The sequence below is a fragment of the Ranitomeya imitator genome, chromosome 7 (genome assembly GCF_032444005.1).
Source record: "Ranitomeya imitator isolate aRanImi1 chromosome 7, aRanImi1.pri, whole genome shotgun sequence".
Classification (NCBI taxonomy): Eukaryota; Metazoa; Chordata; class Amphibia; order Anura; family Dendrobatidae; genus Ranitomeya; species Ranitomeya imitator.
In genome coordinates this window covers 154,364,773-154,382,337 of record NC_091288.1, presented here as the reverse complement: position 1 = coordinate 154,382,337, position 17,565 = coordinate 154,364,773, and the positions used below count along the sequence as shown (strand labels likewise).

General features: G+C 40.7%; 1 protein-coding gene across 1 annotated transcript in view; it reads right to left on the bottom strand.

Annotated features, from left to right (window-relative positions):
• Positions 1-17,565, bottom strand: part of CARD11 (caspase recruitment domain family member 11) — a 214,293-nt gene that overhangs the window by 75,898 nt on the left and 120,830 nt on the right. The window contains exons 8-11 of the mRNA XM_069733924.1: positions 15,585-15,782; positions 14,892-15,053; positions 3,884-3,932; positions 2,905-3,014 (exon numbers count right to left, since the gene is read on the bottom strand). Of these exons, the coding sequence (XP_069590025.1) occupies positions 2,905-3,014; positions 3,884-3,932; positions 14,892-15,053; positions 15,585-15,782 (519 nt within the window). The remainder of the gene's footprint in view (positions 1-2,904; positions 3,015-3,883; positions 3,933-14,891; positions 15,054-15,584; positions 15,783-17,565) is intronic.

Sequence of the window (17,565 nt, the reverse complement as noted above, 5' to 3'; positions counted from 1 at the left end):
TGTATTATATTCTATGGAGGGCTACATTATAATCTATGTATTAAATTTATTATATGTATTAAATTTATTATATTCTATAAGGGATGATTGTATTATACTATATGGAGGACTGAGCAGTGTATTTTAATATATGGAGGACTATGAGGAGTATATATTAATATATGGAGGACTATGAGGAGTGTATTATACTATATGGAGGACTATGAGGAGTGTATTATACTATATGGAGGACTGAGGAGTGTATTATACTATATGGAGGACTGAGCACTGTATTTTATTATATGGAGGACTATGAGAAGTGTATTATACTATATGGAGGACTAAAGAGTGTATTATACTATATAGAGGAATGAGCAATGTATTCTAATATATGGAGGAATATGAGGAGTGTATTATACTGTATGGAGGACCGAGGAGTGTATTATACTTTATGGAGGGGAAGGTCTGTATTATATTCTGCTGGGGGCTACATTATATTCTATGGAGAGGTGGGCTGTATTATATTATATGGAGGGCTACATTATAATCTATGTATTAAATTTATTCTATGTATTAAATGTATTATATTCTATAAGAGATTATTGTATTATACTATATGGAGGACTGAGCAGTGTATTTTAATATATGGAGGACTATGAGGAGTATATTTTAATATATGGAGGACTATGAGGAGTGTATTATACTATATGGAGAACTAAAGAGTGTATTATACTATATGGAGGACTGAGCAATGTATTCTAATATATGGAGGAATATGAGGGGTGTATTATACTTTATGGAGGACTATGGGGAGTGTATAGTACTATATGGAGTACTATGAGGTGAGTATTATACTATATGGAGGACTGAGGAGTGTGTTATACTATATGGGTGACTGAGGAGTGTATTATGCTATATGGAGGACTATGGGGAGTGTACTTTAATATACGGAGGAATATGAGAAGTGTATTATACTATATGGAGAACTATGAGTAGTGTATAATACTATATGGAGGCCTGAGGCGCATATTTTAATCTATGGAGGACTATAGGAAATGTATTATACTATATGGAGGACTATGGGGAGTGTATTATACTCTATGGAGTACTATGGGGAGTGTATTATACTTTATGGAGGACTATGGGGCACATTATATTATATGGAGGACTATGGAGTGTGCATTTCACAATATGGAGGACTGTGGTGCACATTATACTATGTGGAGGACTATGGGGTGTATTATACTGAACAAGCAACATGAAGTATATTCATCGAGTGATAGGATTGTTCATGCGGGAACAAAAATCATTGTTCACAGCAGCACATCACCAGTGTAAACTGTAGATGTGCTGCTGATAACATGATACTGTATGGGGACAGATTGATCTAATAGTGATTGATATGTTCCCATCATTCTTTCTCAGTTGATGTAAAGAGGTTGGGAAACAAGCGCTGAATGACTTCAATACTGTCGATCACACTCTTTTAGCGGCCTGAACTCAGTGCATGTAAATACAACAGAAATACTTCTGGGTGATGTGCAATGTGTTAGCATTTGGGGCCCCATTTTAAACTTTTGCCTAGGGCCCCACTTTGTCTAAAATTGGCCCTGCATGGCCTGCAATGCTAATGGAGTCTAAAGGATTGTGACACAATAGTCCACCACCATGCCATGATTGGGAACCCCGGCCACTTCATGGCATTCTAAACTGAGGACAATTTGGGATGAAATCTCTGCTTTAGTACTGATGTATATAACCCACATTGTGTTTCTGGTATACAATGACTGCCAAAAAAAAATAACAAGCTGAACATTTTAACCTCTTAGTGACCATGCCATTTTTTTTCAAATCCATCTTGTGTCACTTTATGTAGTAATAACTCTGGAAGGTGTCAATAAATCAATAGTGATATATTGTCAGGTTTTTGTGACACATTGTACTTTATGTCAGTGGTAAATTTAGGTCAATATTTATAGTGTTTATTTATGAAAATATCATAAATTTGATAAAAATGTAAAAAAAAAATTGCAATTTTCAAACTTTTAATATTTATACCCTTAAACCACAAAAACCTTACACAAAAAAAGTTAATAAAAAAATTACCCCATTTTTTCTTGGGGTACTGATAGAGTTAAAAAGGAAGCCCTTGCTATTTATCTACCGTATTTATTTTGATGCTACTGTTGCCATTGACGGCAGGAGCTAGGGGGTTAAATTGTCATGATCAATGCCAGACCCAACCATGGCCAGTGCAGCAGGTGGTGTCAGCTGTAATATACAGCTGACATCTGCTTCATTTTATATCACATTTTTTGGGTGATTAAAGTAAAATTAATCCCAAACCGAGTGGTAATTTAAAATAAAATAACTTTTATTAACAACAGATTAAAATTCCATGCAGTAAGAAAAGGTGCTAAATCCAACGTAATAAAGGGACTGGTAGGAGATTGGTAGGAGTTTCCTATGGCAGTCCAGTCCCTCTATTACGTTGGATTTAGCACCTTTTCTTACTGCATGGAATTTCATCTGTTGTTAATAAAAGTTATTTTATTTTAAATTACCACTCGGTTTGGGATTAATTTTACTTTAATCACCAAAAAATGTGATATATTAAGTTGTTTGGTGGTATATTTCCCCTGTCATAGGGATATATTTACTTTGGGGCATTTCTTGTGATTTATATCTGCTTCATTTTACCTATCAGGGGATGCTTTGATGTTATTCTCCTATTTCTCAGGTTACTTAGAGGGACATAAATAGAACTGTGGTCACATGTGTTAAAAAGTGGTAAAAATATGAAATCCTAAATGTTTAATTGATAAGTACAACTTACAAGTTAGTTTTCTTTGTTCATGAAACCCAAAATGGTTTTCATAAGAAACAAACAAAGATATATAATAAAACTGCATCAGGCGGTAATACCTTGGGAGCAGAACTATTGATGGGGGCGTTGTTGAATGAACCAGACCTATGGAATGCCGTATCTCTCTGACCATTCTTGTAGTCTGGCCGATTATCTGGATCCTCAGCAGCTGCATAATATGAGGAAAAACTCAGTCAAGTTGGCATAAAACATTGTTAGTTACAAATCACAGAAGAGTCAATCAGAATAAATTAAACTGATCAGGGAATAACAGCAGACGCCCCCTGAGGAAGGTTTCATTCCGAAACGCGCGTCGGGGTGAGCGGTGGACGGCACGGTGGTTGGTGCACACATTACGGGTATGGTTTGGATCATTCTCCCTATGTTATGTTTTCTCTATTATACATGTATTGCTACGTAGCTACTTAATTATGGGAATGTGGCTTTTTACTAGCTTAGGCATTTACTGGCCTCATCTTGGCCCTATTATGTGGAATTTCCCCATATGTTATACATGATTCACCCCACGTGCTGTCTGCTGCTCTCGTCGTTGGGCATAGTGCCACATTGTTTGCATGTTCTCCCTATGTTCACCTTGAACCTGTTTGTTGATTTTTTAATATAATAAACTACTTTTAATATTTTGGACTATAAAGACTGTCTTTGGTGCTTTTTTGTGGTCTCAATAACAGCAGAGGGCAGATACCGCATATGGATGATCATCAGGCTGATCAAGGAGGACCTGTTACCAGGTCAAAAGTGGAAAGTTTAAGTTTTTATTTTATTCCTGCTGCTCCCCTGAGCAATCATCACTGAACCAGAGATATGGGCCTTCTTAAATAGTGCTAATTTTATGATCTTTAAAAAGGGGTATGGTGCACTGAATTCTCTGGGGGGGTGTCTTTAGACAGGGGGTGGGACTCTTTGTAACCAATAGATGATGGTCCTGAATGGAAGACACCATTAATTAAATATAAATTGCAATGTGCATTTACGTCTTCAAGCAGAACATCTACAAGATCAGGACATATATCTAACCTTGAAATTCATTCTGTTTATTGGAAATTGGAGACTTTGCTCTTAAGATCTGTGAAACAAAGTGAAACATGCATTACACAAAGAGAAAAAAACACTAGAAGAATTTAGTACCGTGGAAGCGATCTGTGACGCAAGAAACAGACCTAAGATGTCTCAAAAGCGTGAATTTATAATCTGCTCAACCAATAAGAAAGGTTTATATAGATGCAATTATTGAGACAGACATTTACAGAATCAATATCCATTTAGAAAGTGGTACCCGGTATGTAAACCTCAGTCCTAGCACCTTAAAGTAGAGTTGTCACCAAATTTCACAATTCATGTTTCACACATTACAAAATAGGTCTCTTAGGGTACCGTCACACAGTGGCATTTTGATCGCTACGACGGCACGATCCGTGACGCTCCAGCATCGTAACAATATCGCTCCAGCGTCGTAGACTGCTGTCACACTTTGCAATGTACGACGCTGGAGCGATAAATTTCATGACGTATGTGCGATGTAGAAGCCATTGGTTACTATGCGCACATCGTATACAATATCGTGCACATCTTTGTTACACCATGCGATCATGCCGCCACAGCGGGACACTAGACGACGAAAGAAAGTTTCAAACGATCTGCTACGACGTACGATTCTCAGCGGGGTCCCTGATCGCAGGAGCGTGTCAGACACAGCGAGATCGCTGGAACGTCACGGATATATCGCTGGAACGTCACAAATCGTGCCGTCGTAGCGATCAAAATGCCAGTGTGTGACGGTACCCTTATTAGTCCTGATGAGGAAGTGGTATTTACTGTGAATATCCATGTCAGAATTGATGTATGATCCTTTTTCAAAGTTTACTTCATCTTCCGCCCATCTAGCCTGATTAACAGCTCCTCAGTGCCTCTCCTGCTGCTGAGATCTCACACTGCTCAGTACAAGATACAGCTGTCAGGCTGGGTTGGCGGTGATTACATACACTTGGTCTCAAGAATAATCTAATTCCTTAAATGTTCATGGAAATAAATGCCAGTCTCACATTGATTTTCAAAGTAAATACATCAGTCTCATCAGGTCAAATGGATCGCTTTAATATTGTATGCTATTTTGTATGTGAAATTTGGTGACAGGTCTGCAAGTCCACAATAAATCATCACCTATTTATGGAAGGTCCATCAATGGTCATTATAATCTGTGAACTTTGTATCCTTTGATAACTGATAACAGCATCTTATTCTATAAAGTACATAAAGTCTTATAAATCTTATTCTACGGTCCTGGCATTACTTGGTGCATATAGCATTATATATTTAATTAGAACCTCTTCCTTGTGATCCAGATATTAGACTAGGACAACCTACCAGCTACCTAGTGAACATTTACTAAATCTAGTGCAGATGTAAATATTATGCATAGTGTAAAGCAGGGTTGGGAAACCTCCAGCCCGAGTGATGATTACCTCACTAATTCTGACCCTGGGTAGTTTCCCGAGGACTTTAGTGTTTGGGGCGTTGGCCGCCTTTTTAATTCTTCCTTAGGCTGCAAGCACATACACACACAGTGGTCACTACTGAACGCTGCAGTGCATGCAATGCTGGATTCCATTCAGATACTGGCCATTGCCAGCGTTAGGACAATTTTTGTGAGCATAGTGTGGAACACTCTCTCTTTAAGAAAAGGCTTGGCTTATTGTAGTAGCATAAACTGAGCTGGGAAAGTAAAGATAGCCCTCTGGGCAAAAGAGCAAAACAAAGACACAAAAAAACACCATCCTTTTCCTAGCGGGATCAGCCCGCTCACAGGCAGCAATGTCCTCGGTTCAAATTCAGACCAAAACCTCCTGGAGTCCTACCTCTCCAGCAACCACTGAACAATGAAGGCTTTGGCAGTCAGCCATTTAAGCTCAGACCTTGTGATCTCTCCATCATGTGACTGATCACATGATCCTGACATCACACAGGTCCTGTAAGGACACTGCAGTTAGAGATAGGTGGACCTCCTCCCACCCGCTCGATGAAGGTCCACTAAAACCAGCCCATCATATAACTTGATATAAACGATCCCAACACGCAGTGTGCTGGGGGAAACTTCTGGTTTTACATCACTGACACCATCAATCACAGTGACCTGTATCTACCCTCTATCACTTCACCAGTGACCCTGTCACAATAGTTAGCATGGTTTGCCCTCTGGTCCCGCTCCTACGATGAAGGCAACAGTTGCACTGTCTACTATGTGATGTATCTACAGCAGTCCAACTGTATTTTATGTGATGTCTATACACCAGTCCAGTGTATCTTATGTCGGAGACATTGAGACTGCTGTATACAACTCATTGGATACACTGGGACTCTGCTGTATACATCACATAAGAGTGTATGGGGTCAATAATATATGAAGCATCTTATGGGACTAATGATATATGGAGCATTTTATATGGCCAATTATATATGGAGCATTATATGGGGCCCATTATACATGGAGCATCTTATGGGGCTAATTATTTTTGGAGCATTATATGGGACCCATTCTATAAGGAGTATTATATGGGCCCATTCTGTATGGAGCATCATATGGGGCCCATTCTGTATGGAGCAATATATGGGACTCAGTATACTGTATGTGGCTCACTATACTGTATGGAGCATTATATGGGGTCAATTCCGTATGGAGCAATATATGCGGCTCATTCTGTATGGAGCACTCTGTGGTGCCCATTATACTGTATGGAGCATTATATGAGGCTCATTATTCTGTTTGGAGCAATATATGGGGCTCATTATTCTGTATAGAGGACTATGTGGTGCCAATTATACTGTATGGAGCACAATATGGGGCCATTATACTGCATGGGGCAATATATGGGGCTCACTATTCTGTTTGGAGCAATATATGGGGCTCATTATTCTGTATAGAGGACTATACTGTCCGGTTTCTGAGCTAATGTAGAATGTACAATAGATATCACTCATGTAATGTAAGAAGTAAGTGAAATCTTTGGCATTGTACTGTACCTTTATTTCTCTGCCATATCGGTTCATTATGAATTGTGGTATGTGTTAAAGGGTGTGTAATCCCTTTAAAACAATAGCTTTATTATGAATATCATAAAAATACCAAATCCCGGTGAAACACAAAAAATATATGAAAAAAAGATCTAATTGTGCACCTATCCTGACAAATAGCCCTACACTTAGCTGCTATCCCTTCCTTACAGTGGAGGTTGGCACCCTGATAGAACGATTTGGCGCCCCCACTCCGGCTCACCCTGTTAAATTTCTAACAAGCTATAGGTGGCAAAAACAATGAGCTAATGAAAGAAATGAAGGAAAGTATAAGGTAATAGACTAAAGTGCACAAAAAATACAAATAAATCAATAGATAACCCCCATATATAGAGTCCTGCAACAAAGCTTCTTATATGTGCTGCATATGAGTAATAGTCCCAACATATAATTACTCAGCTCATAGCGTGCTGGCTAGAGGCCACTAAGTATACAGATGCAGCCGGCACTCCAAGAGGTTGTGGACTAAGAAAGAATAAGATTGGTAACAGGGGGAGGTAAGATAACCCAAAAAAATCTGGTTCAATATAACAACGGACTGTGTATAGTAGACATTCTTTGAACAGCCTTAATAATAATAATAATAATAATAATAATTTTATTTATATAGCGCCAACATATTCCGCAGCGCTTTACAAATTATAGAGGGGACTTGTACAGACAATAAACATTACAGCATAACAGAAATACAGTTCAAAACAGATACCAGGAGGAGTGAGGGCCCTGCTCGCAAGCTTACAAACTATGAGGAAAAGGGGAGACACGAGAGGTGGATGGTAACAATTGCTTTAGTTATTCGGACCAGCTATAGTGTAAGGCTCGGGTGTTCATGTAAAGCTGCATGAACCAGTTACCTGCCTAAGTATGTAGCAGTACAGACACAGAGGGCTAATACTGCATAAAGTGTATGAGAACATGATGCGAGGAACCTTTTTTTTTTTTTTTTTTTTTTTTATTATATTTATGTGAGCACAGCGGCCGGAAAGCAGAGCGGTGACATCACCGCTCTGCTTTCCGGCTGCCCGGCGCTCACAGCCAGACCAGAGAAGCAGAGCGCCGAGGACAGACAGCGGTAGGTAAGTATGTAGCGTTTGTTTTTTTACTTTTAGGATGGTATCCAGGGTAAACATCGGGTTACTAAGCGCGGCCCTGCGCTTAGTTACCCGATGTTTACCCTGGTTACCGGGGACCTCGGGATCGTTGGTCGCTGGAGAGCGGTCTGTGTGACAGCTCTCCAGCGACCAAACAGCGACGCTGCAGCGATCCGGATCGTTGTCGGTATCGCTGCAGCGTCGCTTAGTGTGACGGTACCTTTAGTCCGCAACCTCTTGCAGTGCCAGCTGCAGCTGTATACTTAGTGGCCTCTAGCCAGCACGCTATGAGCTGAGTAATTATATGTTGGGACTATTACTCATATGCAGCACATATAAGAAGCTTTGTTGCATGGTAACACAATCCCCACCTTTCCCAATAAAATAAGACACAAACACAGGATTTACTTTGGAATATAAATTGGCCGTGGCGTTTATTTTTTGAGTAACTAAACAAATAATTTAATTTGATAATAATAACCAATACATCCTTTTGTGTAAAATTTCCATAGACAGAATAAACTTCACCATATAAAGTCCAAATCCACCCAAAATCAGGGCGATATTCCCACAAAAATAAACGCACGACTAGAACAAGGGAATACAGAAAAAGGGGGAGGGCGGGTGGGATCTTCAAAAGTTTCTTGAGGTAACTGTGCTGAGCGCACCCAAAACAGCTGATTTATAGGAAAATGACCCCCCCCCCCCCCACTCAGGGTCATCCACCAATGAAAGTCCATAAAAATTGCGGGAAGCACATCTGGCATAAACACAAATTTGCCCAGCAACAAACCTGCTCATGCATGGCACAGCTTACCAGGGCAATAAAATTAACCCTTGAAGGGATCCAAAACTGTTCATAAAAACACATACATAAAATAACCTGGTGGCCGTGTTATCATGTGCCCCCCCTAAGATTTCACTAAGGGGAGGGCGTTCATGGTAACACAATCCCCACCTTTGCCAATAAAATAAGACACAAACACAGGATTTACTTTGGAATATAAATTGGCCGTGGCGTTTATTTTTTGAGTAACTAAACAAATAATTTAATTTGATAATAATAACCAATGCATCCTTTTGTGTAAAATTTCCATAGACAGAATACACTTCACCATATAAAGTCCAAATCCACCCAAAATCAGGGCGATATTCCCAAACGTCAAGCCTCATCGAGGCAAGGCACCCCCAAACGCCCCAGCCAATTCTCAATAATGGCCTGGAGATCTAAATTGAAGATATCCAGGCCAATATCAGACAGATGAACCAAGTCCCGCCTATACAATCCCGGAACTCCGTCTTCAAGATTAACATGCCTGAAAGAAAAGCCGTGAATTAATGGCATAAAATTCTGCATATTCCTATTAACCCGTTTCCTAATACGTTCCAAGAACGAAGAACTCTTCTGGAACCATATTAGCCTAGGAACAATTTCCGAAAAAACAAATGTAGTTTTAGCAAACTCAGTTTTCAAAAAACACAAATCCCTCTTAATGGAAGAAAGGAGGTCAAGAGTTTTCACTTTACCAAGATCGTTGCCACCTAGATGGATAATTACTAAATTCGGATAAGGCCTCTTCTTAACTAACTCACGAAACTCAAAAATCAGGTTCCGCCATAACATCCCCCTCTTACTATGCCAAAAAATCTGGATGATGGAATTATCAAATGACAAATTCTCTGTATAGCATCGTACGGATGCCCTCTTCTCAGCCCAATACACAAAGGAATGTCCAACGATCCAAATAGTGAAAATACCTGAAAGATGAATAACAAGTTAATCATATAATTCAGGACGAATGTATAATTTAAAGCGATTCGACTCCCATCTACCAATTTTCTTTATTGAGGAGTCACTGAGGCCAACTCTAGCAGCCTCAGTAGCTGCCCCAATCCGAAACGAATGGGATGATATTTTTAGATCTCCCAGACCCAGATAATTTAAAGATTTCTTGAGAATGAAATTAAATTGAAAAACCGTTGCTGGCTCTAAATTCATATGTAAAAAGAACGAGCCCCTAAAACTAGGACGAACGGACAGCCATCTCTTAGCATTGGCAAGAGGACAGATGACCGGGTCAGATATAGCATTAAGTTTGATCGAAGAACCTCTGCCCAACTGATCAGTTTTAGATTTCCTGATAAATAGAATCAGATGATTCCCGACACATGAAACATCTTCTATAAACAAACCCGCCGGCTTTTTTGGAAGAAACAATTTCACTCACTCTCAAAGCTGCAAAAAACGCAAACGAAAACGCAGCGGAAAACAGAGACGCCTCAAAAAGGTCATTACAAACCGAGGTAAGAGAAAGACAAATGTCCCTTAGTAAATGCACCGAAATAGGACGACGCTTGTCAGGTAAAAATGTAGCTCTCCGAAAACCTTTTAAAAACTGCTTCACGACAAAAATTTCAGTTAGACCTTTTCTACCCAAAATTTTTAGAAAGAATGAAACACCCGCAAGACTTTTTGAGAGAGCTGAGAAGGATAGGCCGTTTCTAACTAAATGCTCAGCAAAACAGATGGCAACAGCTGGATTCACATCCTGATAAGAATAATTATTCACATGACAGAATCTGACCCACATATTCCATGCGGCCGAGTAATCGGCCCATGTTTTATGTGCTAAAGAATTCTCCACAAACGAATGAATCACACTCGGATTAGTTCCCATATCTGAATAGGACAAATTGATCTTCCGTCGTTTAATTCTGCCAGTCGGTCCGAGGACTGAAATGCCTGACGGTGACAAATAAGCCGTGCATCATCATTCTTGACATTTGAAGAAAAAACGGCCTTGAGCCAAATGTTATGTTTCAAACAAAGAAAAATTAGTTGCCTTAGAATTATTGCACAGAACTGGTTCTTGGACGAGAGAGTATTTATCATGAACACAAGGCCCTGCTTATCTGACCGGAAAACAATGCGCTTGTCGGCTAAGTGCACACTCCAAAAATTGACAGCTAGAAAAATGGAAAAAAGATCTAAAAATACTACATTCCTAGTAATGTTGGCATCAATCCAAAATTGAGGCCAAGACTCAAAAGCCCAATTGGAAGACAATGACAAAGCCATACCGAGGGTTTTGCTAGTGAAATATGATAAATTCAGCTCCTCAGAGGATACGAAGGGAGACTGCCAAAGGGTCTTACCATTAAAATCTGAAAGAAACTGCCACCAAATTTGTAAATCGTCCTTCGTATCCTTGCCGAGACGCAGATGAGCGTGAGGAGAGGAGTGACCAGCAGTAAGATCATAAAGTCGCTTAGAAAAAACCCTGCCCATAGGTATCACTTTTAGGGCAAAATTCAACATTCCTAACAACGACTGGAGCTCTTTGAGAGTAACCTTATCCCTAGTTAAAAAACTAAGAATTAAAGAACGCAGCCTAGCAATTTTATCGTCTGGTAAAGAGCACGTCATCGAGACAGAGTCAATGCGAATACCAAGAAATTCCAGAGAAGAACAGGGACAAACCGTCTTCTCCTCTGAAATCGGAACTCCAAAAAACTCGCAAATTTTCAAAAAAGTAGATAGTAGAGAAGAACACGCGTCCGAACCCGAAGGGCCAATAAATAAAAAGTCATCCAAATAATGTAAAACTCCCCCTCTAGCAACGGAAAATTCAACAACCCAATGCAGAAATGAAGAAAATGCTTCAAAATAAAAACATGACAGTGAAAACCCCATAGGAAGGCACTTGTCAAAAAAGAATTCATTATCAAAAACTAAACCGAGAGAATTAAAACCTAAGGGATTAACTGGTAACAATCTAAAAGCAGACTTTATGTCAGATTTAGACATAAGAGCATCTCTACCGAACCTCTGAAGGATTTCAATGGCCTCATCAAAAGAAGAATATTTAACTGAGCATACCTCCGTGTTGACTTCATCGTTCAGGGAAGCTCCCTTCGGATAAGACAGATGGTGTATTAACCGAAATGAGCCCAGCTCTTTTTTAGGCACCACCCCAGTCGGGGAGATCCTAAAGTTTCTAAATGGAGGGGAATCAAATGGCCCAGCCAATCTACCTAACTCCAGCTCTTTTAGAAGTTTCTCTTTGACAATCAAAGGATATTCTGCTGCAGAGGGCAAATTACGAACCAATTGACACCCCTCACCTTTAAATTGAGGAACAAAAAATCCCTCACTAAACCCTTGAAATAGCAGAGAACTAATCTCCTGATTTGGAAAAGCCTCTAGCCATGGGACCATGTTTTGGAGCTTCACTGGAGTCTGCGCTTTTTGCCATTGGCTCCTTAATAGCCCCCTGTTGTCCAGACTGAAATTGTTTTCTGTAACATTTCGACATTGGGTGACTGCCCCCACAAAAGGAACATTCATGCCGAAAGCGGCAATTAAGAGCCCACTTACAGTTACCTTCATTAAAAGCAAAGCAGAAACCTTTCTTGAGAGGGGCATTCACATTCTGCCGAGATGTTGTGACTCTCTGAGGCAACATTAAATTTATCCAAAGACCAATATCTTTCTTACCCCAAGCTAAATTAGGATACATAGCTAATTTTTGCCTAAAAGATTCATCGTACTGCAGCCATGCCATCCCTCCAAAATTCCTATAAGCTTCCAAAATTGCATCTAGGTGTTGGAAAAGGCCTGAACACACATTGGGATGTTTTTCCCCTAAAACAGCAGCATAGATGGAAAACGCTTGGAGCCAATTGTTAAATGATTTACTGTTAACAACCTTTTTCTTTTCCTCAGACTCCTCCTTTTTGTCAAATCTATGCTGCTGTTCCTTAACAGAAGGTAACAAGGAGAAAATGTCAACATAATCTCTTTTCCAAATTTGTTCTTTCACGGAGGGACTCAGATGAAATCCCAGAGGGGATACATCACATGTCAGTGACTCCTTCAGCAGCACCTCAGGTAAACCGGGCTTCATAACAACACTCCCTGAGGCAGGATCGTTGCAAGAAGCAAGGTTAGGCATTGAAGTGAGCGAACTGCTAGAAAAGCATTCTAAGATAACATCTCTGATAAAAGTCTTAAAGTTTGAGGAAGAGACAGACGGGGGGACAGTAATAACCTCACCCATTTCTTGCTGGACGACCTCATGCTCCATGGAGACTTCGGCATTCGGGACCCCATGAGCTGGTGACCGGTGACGTGAATGCGGGCTGTAGTCGACATCATATTCAGAGGCCGGAGACCCCGACCTCCAGGATGCTGCTGCAGCGGCAGCTGCGCTCACCTCGGTTGGACGCGAACTCCTAGACTGTCGGCAGGCTGTCGCTGGAGCTCCCTGGGCCACAGCAGCTCTTTTATGGCCGCGGTGGCTAGATGAGCCTTGCGCAGGATGATCCGCACCCGGTGCCACCGAAAATGGAGAGCGACACCTAGCGGAGGTTCCGGCAGGAGGTATCGACGGCGCCGGCCGGATGCGACAAGCTTCCCCGGGCTCCCGCGATGGGCTGCGGGACTTCCGGTGAGCGGACCTTCTACTTCCTCTGCGTGGCTCCGGCGTCCGGTCAGGAGCTCTCGATGCCGTCGGCGGTGAATAGGAGTTCCTGGGTCGGCGACTCCTGGTTGAGCTGCGGCAAGGAGGCGGCGGAGGTAGCAGCTCACAAGGGACTGGAGGACAGAGCGGAGATTGCGGCGCAGGAGCTGATAAAGCCTCCAGGGAGGAGGTAGGTTTTATAGCCGGATTATCAGCTAAACAGCTCTGCAGCCACTCTACTCCGCCCTCATCCTCTGCCCTTCGGAGCAGCTGCTGTAACAGCTCCTCCATCCTCTGTCCTCTTGTATCTTCTTATCTTCAAAAGTTTCTTGAGGTAACTGTGCTGAGCGCACCCAAAACAGCTGATTTATAGGAAAATGACCCCCCCCCCACTCAGGGTCATCCACCAATGAAAGTCCATAAAAATTGCGGGAAGCACATCTGGCATAAACACAAATTTGCCCAGCAACAAACCTGCTCATGCATGGCACAGCTTACCAGGGCAATAAAATTAACCCTTGAAGGGATCCAAAACTGTTCATAAAAACACATACATAAAATAACCTGGTGGCCGTGCTATCATGTGCCCCCCCTAAGATTTCACTAAGGGGAGGGCGTTCAGGACTCTATATATGGGAGTTATCTATTGATTTATTTGTATTTTTTTGCACTTTAGCCTATTACCTTATACTTTCCTTCATTTCTTTCATTAGCTCATTGTTTTCCCACCTATAGCTTGTTAGACATTTAACAGGGTAAGCTGGGGTCAGCCGCCGCTGAGTGGGGGCGCCAAATCGTTCTATCAGGGTGCCAACCTCCACTGTTAGGAAGGGATAGCAGCTAAGTGTAGGGCTATTTGTCAGGATAGGTGCACAATTAGATCTCTTTTTTTCATATTTTTTTTGTGTTTCACCGGGATTTGGTATTTTTATGATATTCATAATAAAGCTATTGTCTTAAAGAGATTACATGTTACACAGTTTATAATTTTCCCTATTTTTCATATTTATTCTTTTGACATCCTATGTGTTAAAGGGGCCCACTGGGACTCTTTCGCCCAGGGCCAATGAAAACCTGGAGCCGGCCCTGCTCCTATGTGACGTGTAGACAGCAGTCTCAGTGTCTCCTATGTGATGTTCATAGCAGTCTCAGTGCACTCTATGTGATGTATATACAGCAGTCTCAGTGCACTCTATGTGATGTATATACAGCAGTCTCAGTATTTTCTATGTGATGTATATGCAGCAGTCTTTGTGATGAATATGGTAATAACAATAAAGAATATGAGGTGCCGTGAAAAGAAATGCTGATTCTTCTGCCCATGTCTCATTTTATTTTGGTACAGTGCAGCTTTCTAACTGTTTGTATTTCTACATGGTTATATTAAGTCTGAATGGCACATACCTGTGGAATTCCCTTTATGTTCATCCTTCTCTTTTTCTTTGATTCGGCATTGAAGAAATATTTATCATCTGGAGATCCCATGGAATCTGATGAGTCTTCTGCATCCTGACCATTTGTCTTTGAACTTGGGGGCATGACAATGTGTAGATTCCTGGGCAAACTCTAATGGAGAAATCAGAGTGTTATATTAAAATGAATATATATCTTTGTACCGTGTTAGCCAGTAGATAGAAGAATATTTAAAATTGAGAGTCCTCAGTGGTTGATACCTTTTAATAGCTAACTGAAAAGATGGTAACAAATTGCAAGCTTTCGAGACTACCCAGGTCTCTTCATCAGGCATAGACATGTTCCATCTCATTAGAGCAATTTCTCCACTCTAGCACATTAGCTTGCCACAAAACAGATATGACTTTTGTTGTCATACTAGAATTTGTACAGCAATACCTGTAGTTTCAGTAGTGATATCATCCTAACAGGTTCCCATTAAAAAACAAAACAAAAAAAGGAGAAATTCAAGGTCAAATGGAAGAATGTTGTGTGTCCTAAGTAAAAAATCAAAGTTCAAAACTAAAATATTTAGTCATATAACTAAACTAGTTTTAGTAGTAAAATCATCCTTACTGTTTCCCTTTAACAAAACAAAAAAGACTATTTTTATATTTTGCTGCTTTTTCTGGAAAAGACATTCACCTGGTCCAAAGCAACTCCTTCCTTTAGTACCCGTCTTAGTTTACATTCCAGATTCACAATTCTTGCCTCTTTTCTGACCATCTCAATCCTAAGTTCATCATTCTTCTCTTCCAGTTCTCGGATCTGCTTTCGGTACTTGTCTTTGTCTATCAGGCATTGAGAGCACTGTGTCTGGGCTTCATCACGGGCACGATATGCCTATTATAAAGAGAGGGAAAAAAACAATGTAGGAATGGAAGAGTTTATTATTATCGAATGCAATACAGTGCAGCTGTGACAATTATCTGAAGCCGGATGCAATGTCTATGAGGCAATAACACTAAGTGAAAATACTTTAGGATTTTGCAGAAGGAAATCCCAAGCTAATAAAAGACTTTACTGTGAAGAAAGACTTTTAACTAACTATGGAGAACAGTTTTCTTTCCTGTTCGTGGTGTAACATTGAAAAAGAAAAACTGGCACATGAACCACAGTATAGAGTGGGTACGGAAAGTATTCAGACCCCTTTACATTTTTCACTCTGCATCCCATCTTGACTAAAAAAAAAAATGTAAAAATGTTTGCATATTTATTAAAAAAGAAAAACTGAAATATCACATGGCCATAAGTATTGAGATCCTTTGCTCAGACACTCCTATTTAAGTCTCATGCTGTCCATTTCCTTGTGATCCTCCTTGAGATGGTTCTACTCCTTCATTGGAGTCCAGCTGTGTTTAATTAAACGGATAGGACTTGATTTGGAGAGGCACACACCTGTCTATATTGTATACACACAGAGTTGAAGAGGAGGGACTAGTCAGGAACACATCAATTTCAATGTTGAGGAGCGTATATAATATCTTGAATTAATGATCCAATATTATAGACTTGACCAATAGGCTTGTAAGCGAGCACGGTGCACTACATGTAACCATGGGCCCAGCAACCTATTAAAGCCCTATATGTATGCAATTATAATATTAGGCACTCATCCACCTTCATTAATGTTACGTGTCTGAATACCTGTTCATTGTATCTGTGCCACCTTCCTCATACAACATTGTAGATTTTGTAAGCTTTTGGAAATGTATGAAACTACCCATGTACTAGGAAGTGTATGTGCACACGATAAGTAAACGCTGTGAGTTTGATGCCGTGTACTTGTGCAGCGTCCAACCCACAGCATCCAGATGTTACTGCATAGTGGATGGGATTTCAAGAAATCCCATGTCCACTATGCATCCAGAGATGCCCGCAGAACACCCGTGGAGACGGAAATGCGGCGCGGCTTTCCAGACTGCAGCATGTCAATTTATCTTACGGAGACGCGAGTCTCCACAAGATAAATTTCACCCATCCAATGTATTGGACGCGCTCACTCTGCATTGTTCAGTGAACACATGCGGAATCACCTGCATTCAATAGACGGCAGCACTCGCTACACTCATCAGGAGGGCGTTAAACTAGAAGAAGAGGGGACGGGAAGAAAAACACTAGACTCGTACAAAGACGACCCAGGAAAACATACTCAGAAGGGAGGTAAGAACATTTCTAAAACAATCCACAGTGAGGAGATTGGAACAAAACAAAATCCTCTAAACTGCATGCTCGCAAACGCCAGAAGCCTGACAAACAAGATGGAAGAACTAGAAGCAGAAATATCTACAGGTAACTTTGACATAGTGGGAATAACCGAGACATGGTTAGATGAAAGCTATGACTGGGCAGTTAACTTACAGGGTTACAGTCTGTTTAGAAAGGATCGTAAAAATCGGAGAGGAGGAGGGGTTTGTCTCTATGTAAAGTCTTGTCTAAAGTCCACTTTAAGGGAGGATATTAGCGAAGGGAATGAAGATGTCGAGTCCATATGGGTTGAAATTCATGGAGGGAAAAATGGTAACAAAATTCTCATTGGGGTCTGTTACAAACCCCCAAATATAACAGAAAGCATGGAAAGTCTACTTCTAAAGCAGATAGATGAAGCTGCAACCCATAATGAGGT